The sequence below is a fragment of the Hyperolius riggenbachi genome, chromosome 1 (assembly GCF_040937935.1).
Source record: "Hyperolius riggenbachi isolate aHypRig1 chromosome 1, aHypRig1.pri, whole genome shotgun sequence".
NCBI lineage: Eukaryota > Metazoa > Chordata > Amphibia > Anura > Hyperoliidae > Hyperolius > Hyperolius riggenbachi.
The window spans coordinates 687828500-687847205 of record NC_090646.1 but is presented as its reverse complement, the minus strand read 5'-3'; the positions used below and the strand labels follow the sequence as shown (position 1 = coordinate 687847205).

At 50.8% G+C, this 18706-nt stretch overlaps 1 protein-coding gene across 1 annotated transcript in view; it reads left to right on the top strand.

Moving 5' to 3' along the window:
• The window catches only part of NPR2 (natriuretic peptide receptor 2), a 253098-nt gene that overhangs the window by 113804 nt on the left and 120588 nt on the right, over nucleotides 1–18706 (top strand). The window contains exon 8 of the mRNA XM_068265792.1: nucleotides 5836–5956. Coding sequence (XP_068121893.1) covers nucleotides 5836–5956 — 121 coding nt within the window. The remainder of the gene's footprint in view (nucleotides 1–5835; nucleotides 5957–18706) is intronic.

Sequence of the window (18706 nt, the reverse complement as noted above, 5' to 3'; positions counted from 1 at the left end):
TGGCCTTTCTCGAAAAATAAGTGCGGCCTGGCATCTTCCACTGCGGTGTTCCGATGGCCACAAATTTACGGAAGGCCTCAGAGTCCACCAGCCGGTATGGTAACAGCTGGCGAGCTAACAGTTCCGCCACGCCAGCTGTCAGACGCCGGGCAAGGGGGTGACTGGCCAAAAGTGGCTTCTTCCGCTCAAACATTTCCTTCACGGACACCTGACTGCTGCTGTGGGCAGAGGAGCAGGAACCGCTCAAGGGCAGAGGCGGAGTGGAGGAGGGTGCCTGTGAAGGTGGAAGGGAGAAAGCGGCAGAAGCAGATGATGCACCTGAAGGAGGAAGAGGAGAAGGAGGGTGACTTTTCTTTTGTGTGCTGCTGCTGCTTTTGCTCAGGTGGCCATCCCATTGCTGTTTGTGCCTTTTCTCCAGGTGCCTTCGTAAGGCACTTGTCCCTACGTGAGTGTTGGCCTTTCCACGGCTCAATTTTTGTTGGCAGAGCGAACAGATGGCTTTGGTCCGATCTGAGGCACACACATTAAAAAATTTCCACACCGCTGAGCCACCCTGGGATGTGGGCACTATGGGGACCTCAGCAGCTGATGCTGAAGGGCAAGTTGGCTGGCTGTACATAGGTGGCGATACATGGTGCCGGACTCTGCCACCAGCTGTTTCTGACGAAGAGCTGCCCCAGCTTCTTTCAGCAACTTCTCTCCTCCTACTACTCTCTGACTCCCCCTCTGAACTGTCCCCCTCTTCATCTCCTCTATTGGGAACATACAGAGGATCCCTATTACCGTCATCATCGTAGTCATCCTGCCCAGCTTCGCTTGCCTCAGACAAATCCAAACTTGCACCATCAGTAGGTCCTTCATCCTCCTGACACGTTACATCCATAGTGTTGCCGCGTAACTCAGACATATTAGCTGGTGAAAATTCATCTGGCTGTAACAACAATGGCTGTGCATCAGTGATTTCAACACTAAATAATTCTTGCGAAGTGTCAAATGCAGCGGAAGTGGTGCTAGTAGTAGCGCTGGTGGCTGAGCAAGATGAGGTGTTCTGTGTCGCTAAATACTCAACCACGTCCTGACAATCTTGGGAGGTGATGGGACGTGCCTTCTTCCGAGCACTGTACTGTGGGCCAGGTCCACACGAAATTACATTTACACGACCTCGCGCAGACCTGCCGGGTGGCCTTCCTCTGCCTCTGCCACTACCTCTTCCTCTTCCTCTACCTGTTTTGTCCATATTGGGTATGCACGGAGTGGTATATCACACTGCGTGCACTCACGTAGGTAGGTGGGTTCACTTAACTGCACAGGTATGCGCACTGATGCGGTGGGTTCACTGAACAGTACAGGTATACAGTGGCAGGTTCACTGAACACAACAGGTATGCAGTGGCGGGTTCACTGAACAGGTATACAGTGGCGGGTCCACTGAACAGAATAGGTATACAGTGGCGGGTTCACAGAACAGGTATGCAGTGGCAGGATCACTGAACACACTAGGTATGCAGTGGCGTGTTCACTAAACAGGTATACAGTGGCGGGTCCACTGAACAGAACAGGTATACAGTGGCGGGTCCACTGAACAGAACAGGTATACAGTGGCGGGTCCACTGAACAGAACAGGTATACAGTGGCGGGTCCACTGAACAGGTATACAGTGGCGGGTCCACTGAACAGAACAGGTATACAGTGGCGGGTTCACAGAACAGGTATGCAGTGGCAGGATCACTGAACACAATAGGTATGCAGTGGCGTGTTCACTAAACAGGTATACAGTGGCGGGTCCACTGAACAGAACAGGTATACAGTGGCGGGTCCACTGAACAGGTATACAGTGGCGGGTCCACTGAACAGAACAGGTATACAGTGGCGGGTCCACTGAACAGAACAGGTATACAGTGGCGGGTTCACAGAACAGGTATGCAGTGGCAGGATCACTGAACACAATAGGTATGCAGTGGCGTGTTCACTAAACAGGTATACAGTGGCGGGTCCACTGAACAGAACAGGTATACAGTGGCGGGTTCACAGAACAGGTATACAGTGGCGGGTCCACTGAACAGGTATACAGTGGCGGGTCCACTGAACAGAACAGGTATACAGTGGCGGGTCCACTGAACAGAACAGGTATACAGTGGCGGGTTCACAGAACAGGTATGCAGTGGCAGGATCACTGAACACAATAGGTATGCAGTGGCGTGTTCACTAAACAGGTATACAGTGGCGGGTCCACTGAACAGAACAGGTATACAGTGGCGGGTTCACAGAACAGGTATACAGTGGCGGGTCCACTGAACAGAACAGGTATACAGTGGCGGGTCCACTGAACAGAACAGGTATACAGTGGCGGGTCCACTGAACAGGTATACAGTGGCGGGTCCACTGAACAGAACAGGTATACAGTGGCGGGTCCACTGAACAGAACAGGTATACAGTGGCGGGTTCACAGAACAGGTATGCAGTGGCAGGATCACTGAACACAATAGGTATGCAGTGGCGTGTTCACTAAACAGGTATACAGTGGCGGGTCCACTGAACAGAACAGGTATACAGTGGCGGGTTCACAGAACAGGTATACAGTGGCGGGTCCACTGAACAGAACAGGTATACAGTGGCGGGTCCACTGAACAGAACAGGTATACAGTGGCGGGTCCACTGAACAGAACAGGTATACAGTGGCGGGTCCACTGAACAGAACAGGTATACAGTGGCGGGTTCACAGAACAGGTATGCAGTGGCAGGATCACTGAACACAATAGGTATGCAGTGGCGTGTTCACTAAACAGGTATACAGTGGCGGGTCCACTGAACAGAACAGGTATACAGTGGCGGGTCCACTGAACAGGTATACAGTGGCGGGTCCACTGAACAGAACAGGTATACAGTGGCGGGTCCACTGAACAGAACAGGTATACAGTGGCGGGTTCACAGAACAGGTATGCAGTGGCAGGATCACTGAACACAATAGGTATGCAGTGGCGTGTTCACTAAACAGGTATACAGTGGCGGGTCCACTGAACAGAACAGGTATACAGTGGCGGGTCCACTGAACAGAACAGGTATACAGTGGCGGGTCCACTGAACAGAACAGGTATACAGTGGCGGGTCCACTGAACAGAACAGGTATACAGTGGCGGGTTCACAGAACAGGTATGCAGTGGCAGGATCACTGAACACAATAGGTATGCAGTGGCGTGTTCACTAAACAGGTATACAGTGGCGGGTCCACTGAACAGAACAGGTATACAGTGGCGGGTCCACTGAACAGAACAGGTATACAGTGGCGGGTCCACTGAACAGAACAGGTATACAGTGGCGGGTTCACAGAACAGGTATACAGTGGCGGGTCCACTGAACAGAACAGGTATACAGTGGCGGGTTCACAGAACAGGTATGCAGTGGCAGGATCACTGAACACAATAGGTATGCAGTGGCGTGTTCACTAAACAGGTATACAGTGGCGGGTCCACTGAACAGAACAGGTATACAGTGGCGGGTTCACTGAACAGGTATACAGTGGCGGGTCCACTGAACAGAACAGGTATACAGTGGCGGGTTCACAGAACAGGTATGCAGTGGCAGGTTCACTGAACACAACAGGTATGCAGTGGCGGGTTCACTGAACAGGTATACAGTGGCGGGTCCACTGAACAGAACAGGTATACAGTGGTGGGTCCACTGAACAGAACAGGTATACAGTGGCGGGTTCACAGAACAGGTATGCAGTGGCAGGATCACTGAACAGGTATGCAGTGGCAGGATCACTGAACAGGTATGGAGTGGCAGGATCACAGTACAGGTATGCAGTGGGCTGAGGGCTCACTGAACAGAACAGGTATGCACTATGCAGTGGCAGGATCACTGAACAGGTATGGAGTGGCAGGATCACAGTACAGGTATGCAGTGGGCTGAGGGCTCACTGAACAGAACAGGTATGCAGTGGCAGGATCACTGAACAGGTATGCAGTGGCAGGATCACTGAACAGGTATGCAGTGGCAGGATCACAGTACAGGTATGCAGTGGGCTGAGGGCTCACTGAACAGAACAGGTATGCAGCCAGGAAGAAGTTAAGCCTAACTAATCTTTCCCTATATGAGAGACTGCAGCAGCTCGCCCTACTCTCACTAATGCAGGCACACGAGTGGCCGTAATGGCCGCCGCTGCCTGCCTTATATAAGGGGGGGTGGGGCTCCAAGGGCTAGTGTAGCCTAATTGGCTACACTGGGCCTGCTGACTGTGATGTAGAGGGTCAAAGTTGACCCTCAGTGCATTATGGGGCGAACCGAACTTCTTCCGCAAAAGGTTCGCGTGCGGTACCCGCACGCGAACCACCTACGTTCGCGCGAACCACGTTCGCCGGCGAACCGTTCGGCCCAACTCTAGCAGTGACAGGGCTGTAGTGAGCAGTGACAGGGCTGTAGTGAGCAGTGACAGGGCTGTAGTAAGGGCTGTAGTGAGCAGTGACAGGGCTGTAGTTAGGGCTGTACTGAGAGGTGACAGGGCTGTAGTAAGCAGTGACAGGGCTGTAGTGAGGGCTGTACTGAGCAGTGACAGGGCTGTAGTGTGAGCTGTAGTGAGCAGTGACAGGGCTGTAGTGTGAGCTGTAGTGAGCAGTGACAGGGCTGTAGTGAGAGCTGTAGTGAGCAGTGACAGGGCTGTAGTGAGCAGTGACAGGGCTGTAGTGAGAGCTGTAGTGAGCAGTGACAGGGCTGTAGTAAGGGCTGTAGTGAGCAGTGACAGGGCTGTAGTTAGGGCTGTACTGAGAGGTGACAGGGCTGCAGTGAGCAGTGACAGGGCTGTAGTGAGAGCTGTAGTGAGCAGTGACAGGGCTGTAGTGAGAGCTGTAGTGAGCAGTGACAGGGCTGTAGTGAGCAGTGACAGGGCTGTAGTAAGGGCTGTAGTGAGCAGTGACAGGGCTGTAGTTAGGGCTGTACTGAGAGGTGACAGGGCTGTAGTGAGCAGTGACAGGGCTGTAGTGAGCAGTGACAGGGCTGTAGTGAGAGCTGTAGTGAGCAGTGACAGGGCTGTAGTAAGGGCTGTAGTGAGCAGTGACAGGGCTGTAGTTAGGGCTGTATTGAGAGGTGACAGGGCTGTAGTGAGCAGTGACAGGGCTGTAGTGAGAGCTGTAGTGAGCAGTGACAGGGCTGTAGTGAGCAGTGACAGGGCTGTAGTGAGAGCTGTAGTGAGCAGTGACAGGGCTGTAGTGAGAGCTGTAGTGAGCAGTGACAGGGCTGTAGTGAGCAGTGACAGGGCTGTAGTAAGGGCTGTAGTGAGCAGTGACAGGGCTGTAGTTAGGGCTGTACTGAGAGGTGACAGGGCTGTAGTGAGCAGTGACAGGGCTGTAGTGAGCAGTGACAGGGCTGTAGTGAGAGCTGTAGTGAGCAGTGACAGGGCTGTAGTAAGGGCTGTAGTGAGCAGTGACAGGGCTGTAGTTAGGGCTGTATTGAGAGGTGACAGGGCTGTAGTGAGCAGTGACAGGGCTGTAGTGAGAGCTGTAGTGAGCAGTGACAGGGCTGTAGTGAGAGCTGTAGTGAGCAGTGACAGGGCTGTAGTGAGCAGTGACAGGGCTGTAGTAAGGGCTGTAGTGAGCAGTGACAGGGCTGTAGTTAGGGCTGTACTGAGAGATGACAGGGCTGTAGTGAGCAGTGACAGGGCTGTTGTGTGAGCTGTAGTGAGCAGTGACAGGGCTGTAGTGAGCGCTGTTGTGAGCAGTGAGAGGCCTGTTTAATAGTGATAAATCATCAGAGTTTAGCCGGGCAGTAATGATGAATCTGTACAGTAAATGTGCTGAGATCATTGAGGGAAGTTATACTGAGCAGTCTCTGTCCCCTGCAGGAAGCTGATGCTGGAGAAGGAGTTGGCCAGCATGTTGTGGAGGATCCGCTGGGAGGAACTTCAGTTTGGAAATTCTGAACGATATCACAAATGTGCCGGAAGCCGCCTGACGCTATCACTAGTGAGACCCCCATCTTATCTCTTCAAGTCCTGTCACTAGTGAGACCCCCATCATATCTCTTCATGTCCTGTCACTAGTGACCCCCCCCTCCCCCCCATCATATCTCTTCATGTCCTGTAACTAGTGACCCCCCATCATATCTCTTCATGTCCTGTCACTAGTGACCCCCCCTCCCCCCCATCATATCTCTTCATGTCCTGTAACTAGTGACCCCCCATCATATCTCTTCATGTCCTGTCACTAGTGACCCCCCCACCCCCCAATCATATCTCTTCATGTCCTGTCACTAGTGACCCCCCCCCCCCCATTATATCTCTTCATGTCCTGTCACTAGTGACCCCCCCACCCCCCAATCATATCTCTTCATGTCCTGTCACTAGTGACCCCCCCCCCCCCCCATTATATCTCTTCATGTCCTGTCACTAGTGACTCCCATCTTATCTCTTCATGTCCTGTCACTAGTGACCCCCCCCCCCTCCCATCATATCTCTTCATGTCCTGTCACTAGTGACCCCCCCCCCCCCCCCATTATATCTCTTCATGTCCTGTCACTAGTGACTCCCATCTTATCTCTTCATGTCCTGTCACTAGTGACCCCCCCCCCCTCCCATCATATCTCTTCATGCCCTGTCACTAGTGACCCCCTCCCCCCATTATATCTCTTCATGTCCTGTCACTAGTGACCCCCATCATATCTCTTCATGTCCTGTCACTAGTGACCCCCTCCCCCCCATTATATCTCTTCCTGTCCTGTCACTAGTGACCCCCATCATATCTCTTCATGTCCTGTCACTAGTGACCCCCTCCCCCCATTATATCTCTTCATGTCCTGTCACTAGTGACTCCCATCTTATCTCTTCATGTCCTGTCACTAGTGACCCCCCCCCCATCATATCTCTTCATGTCCTGTCACTAGTGACCCCCCCCCCCCCCATTATATCTCTTCATGTCCTGTCACTAGTGACTCCCATCTTATCTCTTCATGTCCTGTCACTAGTGACCCCCCCCCCTCCCATCATATCTCTTCATGCCCTGTCACTAGTGACCCCCTCCCCCCATTATATCTCTTCATGTCCTGTCACTAGTGACCCCCATCATATCTCTTCATGTCCTGTCACTAGTGACCCCCTCCCCCCCATTATATCTCTTCATGTCCTGTCACTAGTGACCCCCTCCCCCCCATTATATCTCTTCATGTCCTGTCACTAGTGACCCCCATCATATCTCTTCATGTCCTGTCACTAGTGACCCCCTCCCCCCCATTATATCTCTTCATGTCCTGTCACTAGTGACCCCCATCATATCTCTTCATGTCCTGTCACTAGTGACCCCCTCCCCCCATTATATCTCTTCATGTCCTGTCACTAGTGACTCCCATCTTATCTCTTCATGTCCTGTCACTAGTGACCCCCCCCCCCCCATCATATCTCTTCATGTCCTGTCACTAGTGACCCCCTCCCCCCCCATTATATCTCTTCATGTCCTGTCACTAGTGACTCCCATCTTATCTCTTCATGTCCTGTCACTAGTGACCCCCCCCATCATATCTCTTCATGTCCTGTCACTAGTGACCCCCCCATCATATCTCTTCATGTCCTGTCACTAGTGACCCCCCCCCCCCCCCCCCATCATATCTCTTCATGTCCTGTCACTAGTGACCCCCTCCCCCCCCATTATATCTCTTCATGTCCTGTCACTAGTGACTCCCATCTTATCTCTTCATGTCCTGTCACTAGTGACCCCCCCCCCCCCCCATCATATCTCTTCATGTCCTGTCACTAGTGACCCCCATCTTATCTCTTCATGTCCTGTCACTAGTGACCCCCCCCCCATCATATCTCTTCATGTCCTGTCACTAGTGACCCCCCCATCATATCTCTTCATGTCCTGTCACTAGTGACTCCCCCTCCCATCATATCTCTTCATGTCCTGTCACTAGTGACCCCCCCTCCCCCCCATCATATCTCTTCATGTCCTGTCACTAGTGACCCCCCCCCATCATATCTCTTCATGTCCTGTCACTAGTGACCCCCCCCTCCCCCCATTATATCTCTTCATGTCCTGTCACTAGTGACTCCCATCTTATCTCATCATGTCCTGTCACTAGTGACCCCCCCCCCCCCTCCCATCATATCTCTTCATGCCCTGTCACTAGTGACCCCCCATCATATCTCTTCATGTCCTGTCACTAGTGACCCCCCCCCCCATCATATCTCTTCATGTCCTGTAACTAGTGACCCCCCATCATATCTCTTCATGTCCTGTCAGTAGTGACCCCCCCCCCATCATATCTCTTCATGTCCTGTCACTAGTGACCCCCTCCCCCCCCATTATATCTCTTCATGTCCTGTCACTAGTGACTCCCATCTTATCTCTTCATGTCCTGTCACTAGTGACCCCCCCCCCCCCATCATATCTCTTCATGTCCTGTCACTAGTGACCCCCATCTTATCTCTTCATGTCCTGTCACTAGTGACCCCCCCCATCATATCTCTTCATGTCCTGTCACTAGTGACCCCCCCATCATATCTCTTCATGTCCTGTCACTAGTGACTCCCCCTCCCATCATATCTCTTCATGTCCTGTCACTAGTGACCCCCCCTCCCCCCCATCATATCTCTTCATGTCCTGTCACTAGTGACCCCCCCCCCCATCATATCTCTTCATGTCCTGTCACTAGTGACCCCCCCCTCCCCCCATTATATCTCTTCATGTCCTGTCACTAGTGACTCCCATCTTATCTCTTCATGTCCTGTCACTAGTGACCCCCCCCCCCCCTCCCATCATATCTCTTCATGCCCTGTCACTAGTGACCCCCCATCATATCTCTTCATGTCCTGTCACTAGTGACCCCCCCCCCCCCCCCCCCCATCATATCTCTTCATGTCCTGTCACTAGTGACCCCCTCCCCTCCCCCCCATTATATCTCTTCATGTCCTGTCACTAGTGACTCCCATCTTATCTCTTCATGTCCTGTCACTAGTGACCCCCTCCCCCCCATCTTATCTCTTCATGTCCTGTCACTAGTGAAAGCCCCCCATCATATCTTCTCGCTATTGCACATCTTGTCCCGGAGTGTCTCTGCCGTCATACTTGCCTTTCATCCCATGTCTGGTTATTGTTCTGCCACCACATACCCCACATGGGAAACTGCCGCCAGGAACTGGAATAAGACAATTATTGAGAGGAACAGACAAATTCTCAACATTTAAGAATAGAATCATGCTAACAGTTTAATTTCCCTTTTATGTACTTAATGATTAGTTTACGAATGCCAAGGAATTGTAAACATTCTCGGTTCTTATGGAACCCTAAGCAACCTTCCTACCACTGCACTGAAATTCTTACTCTCATGAACCAGCTGCACAGTCGCCAACTGTGGGATACTGTTCTCCTCCGGTGTACTTTTACTAACCTTCTGACCCACCAGTGCTTAAGACTCCTCATATCTCACCACTATGTCCCCTGCCATATCTTCTCACCATTCTATGTTCTGTCACTACTGAGAGTGTTCTCTGCAATATCTCACCACCATCCCATGTTCTGTCACTACGGAGAGTGTCCTCCACCATATCTCACCACCATCCCATGTTCTGGCACTGCCAAGAGTGTCCCCGGCCATATCTTCCCACCATTCTATGTTCTGTCACTACTGAGAGTGTCCTCCACCATCCCATGTTCTGTCACTACTGAGTGTCCTCTGCCATATCTTACCACCATCCCATGTTCTGTCACTACTGAGAGTGTCCTCCACCATATCTCACCACCATCCCATGTTCTGTCACTACTGAGAGTGTCCTCCACCATATCTCACCACCATCCCATGTTCTGGCATTACTGAGAGTGTTCTCCACCTTATCTCACCACCATCCCATGTTCTGGCACTGCCAAGAGTGTCCCCTTCCATATCTTCCCACCATTCTATGTTCTGTCACTACTGAGAGTGTCCTCCACCATATCTCACCACCATCCCATGTTCTGTCACTACTGAGAGATCCCTCCACCATATCTCACCACCATTCCATGTTCTGTCACTACTGAGAGTGTCCTCCACCATTTCTCACCACCATTCTATTTTCTGTCACTACTGATAGTGTCCTCCACCATATCTCACCACCATCCCATGTTCTGGCATAACTGAGTGTCCTCCACCATATCTCACCACCATTCTATGTTCTGGCACTACTGAGAGTGTCCTTAACCATATCTCACCACCATTCTATGTTCTGGCACTACTGAGAGTGTCCTCCACCATATCTCACCACCATTCTATGTTCTGGCACTACTGAGAGTGTCCCCTGCCATATCTCACCACCATCCCATGTTCTGTCACTACTGAGAGTGTCCCCCACCATATCTCACCACCATCCCATGTTCTGTCACTACTGAGAGTGTCCTCCGCCATATCTCACCACCATCCCATGTTCTGTCACTACTGAGAGTGTCCCCCACCATATCTCACCACCATCCCATGTTTTGGCATTACTGAGAGTGTCCTCCACCATATCTCACCACCATTCTATGTTCTGGCACTACTGAGAGTGTCCTACACCATATCTCACCACCATTCTATGTTCCGGCACTACTGAGAGTGTACTCCACCATATCTCACCACCATTCTATGTTCTGGCGCTACTGAGAGTGTCCCCTGCCATATCTCACCACCATCCCATGTTCTGTCACTACTGAAAGTGTCCTCCGCCATATCTCACCACCATCCCATGTTCTGGCACTACTGAGAGTGTCCTCCGCCATATCTCACCACCATCCCATGTTCTGTCACTACTGAGAGTGTCCTACACCATATCTCACCACCATCCCATGTTCTGTCACTACTGAGAGTGTCCCCCACCATATCTCACCACCATCCCATGTTTTGGCATTACTGAGAGTGTCCTCCACCATATCTCACCACCATTCTATGTTCTGGCACTACTGAGAGTGTCCTCCACCATATCTCACCACCATCCCATGTTCTGTCACTACTGAGAGTGTCCTCCACCATATCTCACCACCATCCCATGTTCTGTCACTACTGAGAGGTTCCCGCACCATATCTCACCACCATCCCATGTTCTGTCACTACTGAGAGTGTCCTCCACCATATCTCACCACCATCCCATGTTCTGTCACTACTGAGAGTGTCCTCCACCATAACTCACCACCATCCCATGTTCTGTCACTACTGAGAGTGTCCCCCACCATATCTCACCACCATCCCATGTTCTGTCACTACTGAGAGGTTCCCGCACCATATCTCACCACCATCCTATGTTCTGGCACTACTGAGAGTGTCCTCCACCATATCTCACCACCATTCTATGTTCTGGCACTACTGAGAGTGTCCCCTGCCATATCTCACCACCATCCCATGTTCTGTCACTACTGAGAGTGTCCCCCACCATATCTCACCACCATCCCATGTTCTGTCACTACTGAGAGTGTCCTCCGCCATATCTCACCACCATCCCATGTTCTGTCACTACTGAGAGTGTTCCCCACCATATCTCACCACCATCCCATGTTTTGGCATTACTGAGAGTGTCCTCCACCATATCTCACCACCATTCTATGTTCTGGCACTACTGAGAGTGTCCTACACCATATCTCACCACCATTCTATGTTCCGGCACTACTGAGAGTGTACTCCACCATATCTCACCACCATTCTATGTTCTGGCGCTACTGAGAGTGTCCCCTGCCATATCTCACCACCATCCCATGTTCTGTCACTACTGAAAGTGTCCTCCGCCATATCTCACCACCATCCCATGTTCTGGCACTACTGAGAGTGTCCTCCGCCATATCTCACCACCATCCCATGTTCTGTCACTACTGAGAGTGTCCTACACCATATCTCACCACCATCCCATGTTCTGTCACTACTGAGAGTGTCCCCCACCATATCTCACCACCATCCCATGTTTTGGCATTACTGAGAGTGTCCTCCACCATATCTCACCACCATTCTATGTTCTGGCACTACTGAGAGTGTCCTCCACCATATCTCACCACCATCCCATGTTCTGTCACTACTGAGAGTGTCCTCCACCATATCTCACCACCATCCCATGTTCTGTCACTACTGAGAGGTTCCCGCACCATATCTCACCACCATCCCATGTTCTGTCACTACTGAGAGTGTCCTCCACCATATCTCACCACCATCCCATGTTCTGTCACTACTGAGAGTGTCCTCCACCATAACTCACCACCATCCCATGTTCTGTCACTACTGAGAGTGTCCCCCACCATATCTCACCACCATCCCATGTTCTGTCACTACTGAGAGGTTCCCGCACCATATCTCACCACCATCCCATGTTCTGTCACTACTGAGAGTGTCCTCCACCATATCTCACCACCATCCCATGTTCTGTCACTACTGAGAGTGTCCTCCACCATAACTCACCACCATCCCATGTTCTGTCACTACTGAGAGTGTCCTCCACCATATCTCACCACCATTCTATTTTCTGTCACTACTGATAGTGTCCTCCACCATATCTCACCACCATCCCATGTTCTGGCATTACTGAGTGTTCTCCACCATATCTCACCACCATTCTATGTTCTGGCACTACTGAGAGTGTCCCCTGCCATATCTCACCACCATTCTATGTTCTGGCACTACTGAGAGTGTCCTCCACCATATCTCACCACCATTCTATGTTCTGGCACTACTGAGAGTGTCCCCTGCCATATCTCACCACCATCCCATGTTCTGTCACTACTGAGAGTGTCCTCCACCATATCTCACCACCATCCCATGTTCTGGCACTACTGAGAGTGTGCCCTGCCATATCTCACCACCACCCCATGTTCTGGCATTACTGAGAGTCTCCTCCACCATATCTCACCACAATCCCATGTTCTGTCACTACTGAGAGTGTCCCCTGCCATATCTCACCACCATCCCATGTTCTGCCACTACTGAGAGTATCCCCTGCCATATCTCACCACCATCTTATGTTCTGCCACTACTGAGAGTGTCCCCTGCCATATCTCGCCACCATCCCATGTTCTGGCACTACTGAGAGTATCCCCCACCATATCTCACCACCATCCCATGTTCTGCCACTACCGAGAGTCTCCCCCACCATATCTCACCACCATTCTATGTTCTGGCACTACTGATAGTGTCCTCCACCATATCTCACCACCATCCCATGTTCTGGCACTACTGAGAGTGTCCTCCACCATATCTCACCACCATCCCATGTTCTGCCACTACTGAGAGTGTCCCCTGCCATATCTCACCACCATCCCATGTTCTGTCACTACTAAAAGTGTCCTCCGCCATATCTCACCACCATCCCATGTTCTGGCACTACTGAGAGTGTCCTCCGCCATATCTCACCACCATCCCATGTTCTGTCACTACTGAGAGTGTCCTACACCATATCTCACCACCATCCCATGTTCTGTCACTACTGAGAGTGTCCTCCGCCATATCTCACCACCATCCCATGTTCTGTCACTACTGAGAGTGTCCTCCACCAAATCTCACCACCATCCCATGTTCTGTCACTACTGAGAGTGTCCTCCACCATATCTCACCACCATCCCATGTTCTGTCACTACTGAGTGTCCTCCACCATATCTTACCACCATCCCATGTTCTGGCACTACTGAGAGTGTCCTCCACCATATCTCACCACCATTCTATGTTCTGGCACTACTGATAGTGTCCTCCACTATATCTCACCACCATCCCATGTTCTGTCACTACTGATAGTGTCCTCCGCCATATCTCACCACATTCCATGTTTTGTCACTACTGAGAGTGTCCTCCACCATATCTCACCACCATCCCATGTTCTGGCACTACTGAGAGTGTCCCCCGCCATATCTCCCCACCATCCCATGTTCTGTCACTACTGAGATTGTCCTCCACCATATCTCACCACCTTCCAATGTTCTGTCACTACTGAGAGTGTCCTCCACCATATCTCACCACCATCCCATGTTCTGTCACTACTGAGAGTGTCCTCCACCATATCTCACCACCATCCCATGTTCTGTCACTACTGAGAGTTTCCTCCACCATATCTCACCACCATCCCATGTTCTGTCACTACTGAGAGTGCCCTTCACCATATCTCACCACCATCCCATGTTCTGTCACTACTGAGAGTGTCCTCCGCCATATCTCAACACCATCCCATGGTCTGTCACTACTGAGAGTGTCCTCCACCATATCTCACCACCATCCCATGTTCTGGCACTACTGAGAGTGTCCTCCGCCATATCTCACCACCATCCCATGTTCTGGCACTACTGAGAATGCCCTCCGCCATATCTCACCACCATCCCATGTTCTGGCACTGAGTGTCCTCCGCCATATCTCACCATCATCCCATGTTCTGTCACTACTGAGAGTGTCCTCCGCCATATCTCACCACCATCCCATGTTCTGTCACTACTGAGAGTGTCCCCTGCCATATCTCACCACCATCCCATGTTCTGTCACTACTGAGAGTGTCCTCCACCATATCTCACCACCATCCCATGTTCTACCACTACTGAGAGTGCCCCCTGCCATATCTCACCACCACCCCATGTTCTGGCATTACTAAGAGTGTCCTCCACCATATCTCACCACCATCCCATGTTCTGTCACTACTTAGAGTGTCCCCTGCCATATCTCACCACCATCCCATGTTCTGTCACTACTGAGAGTGTCCTCCACCATATCTCACCACCATCCCATGTTCTGTCACTACTGAGAGTGTCCTCCACCATATCTCACCACCATCCCATGTTCTGTCACTGCTGAGAGTGCCCTCCGCCATATCTCACCACCATCCCATGTTCTGTCACTACTGAGAGTGTACCCCACCATATCTCACCACCATCCCATGTTCTGTCACTACTGAGAGTGTCCTCCGCCATATCTCACCACCATCCCATGTTATGGCACTACTGAGAGTGTCCTCCGCAATATCTCACCACCATCCCATGTTCTGGCACTACTGAGAGTGTCCTCCGCCATATCTCACCACCATCCCATGTTCTGTCACTACTGAGAGTGTCCTCCGCCATATCTCACCACCATCCCATGTTCTGGCACTACTGAGAGTGTCCTCCACCATATCTCACCACCATCCCATGTTCTGTCACTACTGAGAGTGTCCTCCGCCATATCTCACCACCATCCCATGTTCTGTCACTACTGAGAGTGTCCTCCGCCATATCTCACCACCATCCCATGTTCTGGCACTACTGAGAGTGTCCTCCGCCATATCTCACCACCATTCTATGTTCTGGCACTACTGAGAGTGTCCTCCGCCATATCTCACCCCCATCCCATGTGCTGGCACTAATGAGAATTTCCTCCACCATATCTCACCACCATCCCATGTTCTGTCACTACTGAGAGTGTCCTCCACCATATCTCACCACCATCCCATGTTCTGCCACTACTGAGAGTGTCCCCTGCCATATCTCACCACCATCCCATGTTCTGCCACTACTGAGAGTGTCCTCCACCATATCTCACCACCATCCCATGTTCTGCCACTACTGAGAGTGTCCCCTGCCATATCTCACCACCATCCCATGTTCTGTCACTACTGAGTGTCCCCCCACCATATCCCACCACCATCCCATGTTCTGTCACTACTGAGTGTCCCCCACCATATCCCACCACCATTCCATGTTCTGGCACTACTGAGAGTGTCCTCCACCACATCTCACCACCATCCCATGTTCTGTCACTACTGAGAGTATCCTTCACCACCACATCTCACCACCATCCCATGTTCTGTCACTACTGAGAGTGTCCCCAGCCATATCTCACCACCATCCCATGTTCTGGCACTACTGAGAGTGTTCTCCACTATATCTCACCACCATCCCATGTTCTGTCACTACTGAGAGTGTCCCCCACCATATCTCACCACCATTCCATGTTCTGTCACTGCTGAGAGTGTCCTCCACCATATCTCAACACCATCCCATGGTCTGTCACTACTGAGAGTGTCCTCCGCCATATCTCACCACCATCCCATGTTCTGGCACTACTGAGAGTGTCCTCCACCATAAAATACATTATCCCATGTTATTTTACTATTGATTCTCCTCCATATGTCTGCAGTATCCCATGTTCTGTTATTAGTGCTAGTTTCCATTATGGTGTATCTTCCCACCCTTCCATGTTCTGTCACTAGCGAGAGTCTCCTCCACCATATCTCACCATCGTTCCATATAGTCATCCACTATCATATCTTCCTACTGCCCCTTGTTCTATGACTAGCAAACACTTCTACCATCGTATCTTCCCACCATCTCATGTTCTTTTACTATCGAGAGTCTCCCCCATCGTATGTTCTCTCCATTCCATGTCATGTCAATATTAAGACCGTCCATCATAAATTCTCTCAATTCCATGCCTCGTCCTTAGTGAGACCATCCATCATACCTTCCCTCCATCCTATGTCGCCACAATATATAAGAAGATGCAGGTGTGAGGCCAGATCTTGCATCTTCCTTCAGTCCTTATGCCCCGGTATATCACCACGCTCTTCACCTATAGCCAAGCCCCCCCTCATATTAACGGAAGATGGAGTAACGCCTACCCAGCTCTGGTTACCCCCAGGACTTCAGCATGCAAAGCATAAGGGCTGACACCGGGAAGTGTAGAGAACCACCAGAACTAATCTAAACAATAAAGGCGGGGAATCAGACAGGTGAGCAACAGGTGGTCAGAACAGCACGGTACAGAATCGTAGAGCGTAAGCCAATCCAGGAGCAATCCAGGGGTCATACACAGCAGATCAGAAATATCACAGTGCAAAAAGTTCAGGTAAGAGCAAGGTCAGGCACAGTTCCAATGTCAGTCCAGGCAGCAATCCACAGAAAGGCCAAGAGATCAAGCAAGGTCAAACGTAAGTAATCTCAATATACCGGGGAAACCTAGAAATCTAGAATGTCATACAAAAGTCCATTTATTTTGGTAATTCAACTTAAAAGGTGAAAGTAATATATGAAGGTGTTGTGGAAGAATTAGCTGATTAGGGCCCGTTCTCACCAGGGTGATTAGCGGATGATTCCTACCAATCACTGAAGCACTAGTGCTTTTTAAAGTGCTAGCGCAATAGAAACCTAATGGCAGTGATCTCACTGCCGTGATTGCCGCCAATTGCGGGCGTTTCACGATTAATGACAATCACAATTTGCCGCGATTCTCGAGCGATCGCGCTACAGTGCTTTTATAAATCGTGATCGTCGGGAATCGCAAAAGTGTACAATGATTTTACAGCGCTAATTGCGGTAAAATCACCCGTGCAAAACGCTAGTGCTGAGTGCTACCGGTGTGTGCTTTTTAAGTGTGAATGGGCCCTAAGAGTCTGACGCTTTGACCCCAGAATATTGAACATTGTCACCATACTCTAAAGGGCTGAGATTTTGGGGTTCTCATAAGCAGTAACCCACAATCCGCAACATTATCACAATGAAGCCTGGAAATATCTTGCTTTGCTGGTAATCAGCCATATTACTTTCACCTTTTAAGTTGAATTACTGAAAAGAATGGACTGATGTTCTAATTATTGGGGGTTTTATCTGTATAGCAGCGAGCAGTTAAGGCATCTCTCACAGGCCTCTTGCACACTACATGGCATTCCGCATTTTTTTTCTGATTTTTGATTCCGATGAAAAAACGTACTGCATGCTGCTACGTCAATCTTACCTGTCTGACGTCTTCTCCGTCCGTCCCTCGGCGCCTCCCACAATGCGCTCCACGCGTGTCACGTGATTACAAACACTTCTTCCTTCAACTTGGAAGGAGGAAGTGTTTGTAATCACGTGACCGCCGCTTGGAGCGCATCGTGGGAGACGCCGAGGGACGGACGGAGAAGACGTCAGACAGGTAAGATTGCCCCCCCCCGCTCAGGTAACTGGGAGATATCCGGATAGTACTATCCGCATGTCTCCCGGTTCCGGATTTGAGCAGCACTAGCAATTAACGCTTTCTTTTGCGTTCTCTCCTAGGAGATAATTGTCATAATCTCTTTAACCACTTGAGGACCTCAGTGTTAAAACCCCCTAAAGACCAGGCCAATTTTAACTAAATGGGCCACTGCAGCTTTAAGGTCAAGCTGCAGGGCCGCACAACTCAGCACACAAGTGACCCCCCCCCCCAACATAGCTCTCTGTTGGTGGGGTCTGATCGCCCCCCCCTCCCCTCACCCCCCAGATCGTATCGCTGTACATGGTAATTAGATGGCGATTTCGCCATCTAACAGTCTCCCGAGCGCTGCTCGGAAACTGAAGGAGATGCAAAACAAGCAGGAGATGCGCGCGCGATCTCCTGCAGTAGCCGGCCCCAGGACCTGACGCCATTTGGCGTTAGGTGGTCCTGGGGCTGCCGCCGCGTTCTTTCCCATTGGCGTGACACGGTCGTTAGGTAGTTAAAATAACTTTTAAGCATTTTTCAATTGAAAAAGTACCCCAAAAGTTGTGAAAAAGTTCTATGGAAATTATTTTGAGTACTGCCTTGCTTTCTGGTGGTTTAAAAGGCATTTTCTGACCAGGGCCCACATGCAATTCCTCTATTCTCCTGAGTTTTCTCCTAGCAAATCATTCTTCACCTTCTATCTCACTTATATTATAAACTAGTAAAAAGGCCCGGCCGTTAATAAACGGGTGCTAGGTCACACCAGCCGCTATCCCCCGCAATGCGCTTATGCGCGTCCCGCTTGCTCGTTCTCCACCACTGTCTGAACTATATGCACACAGGGAGCTGCT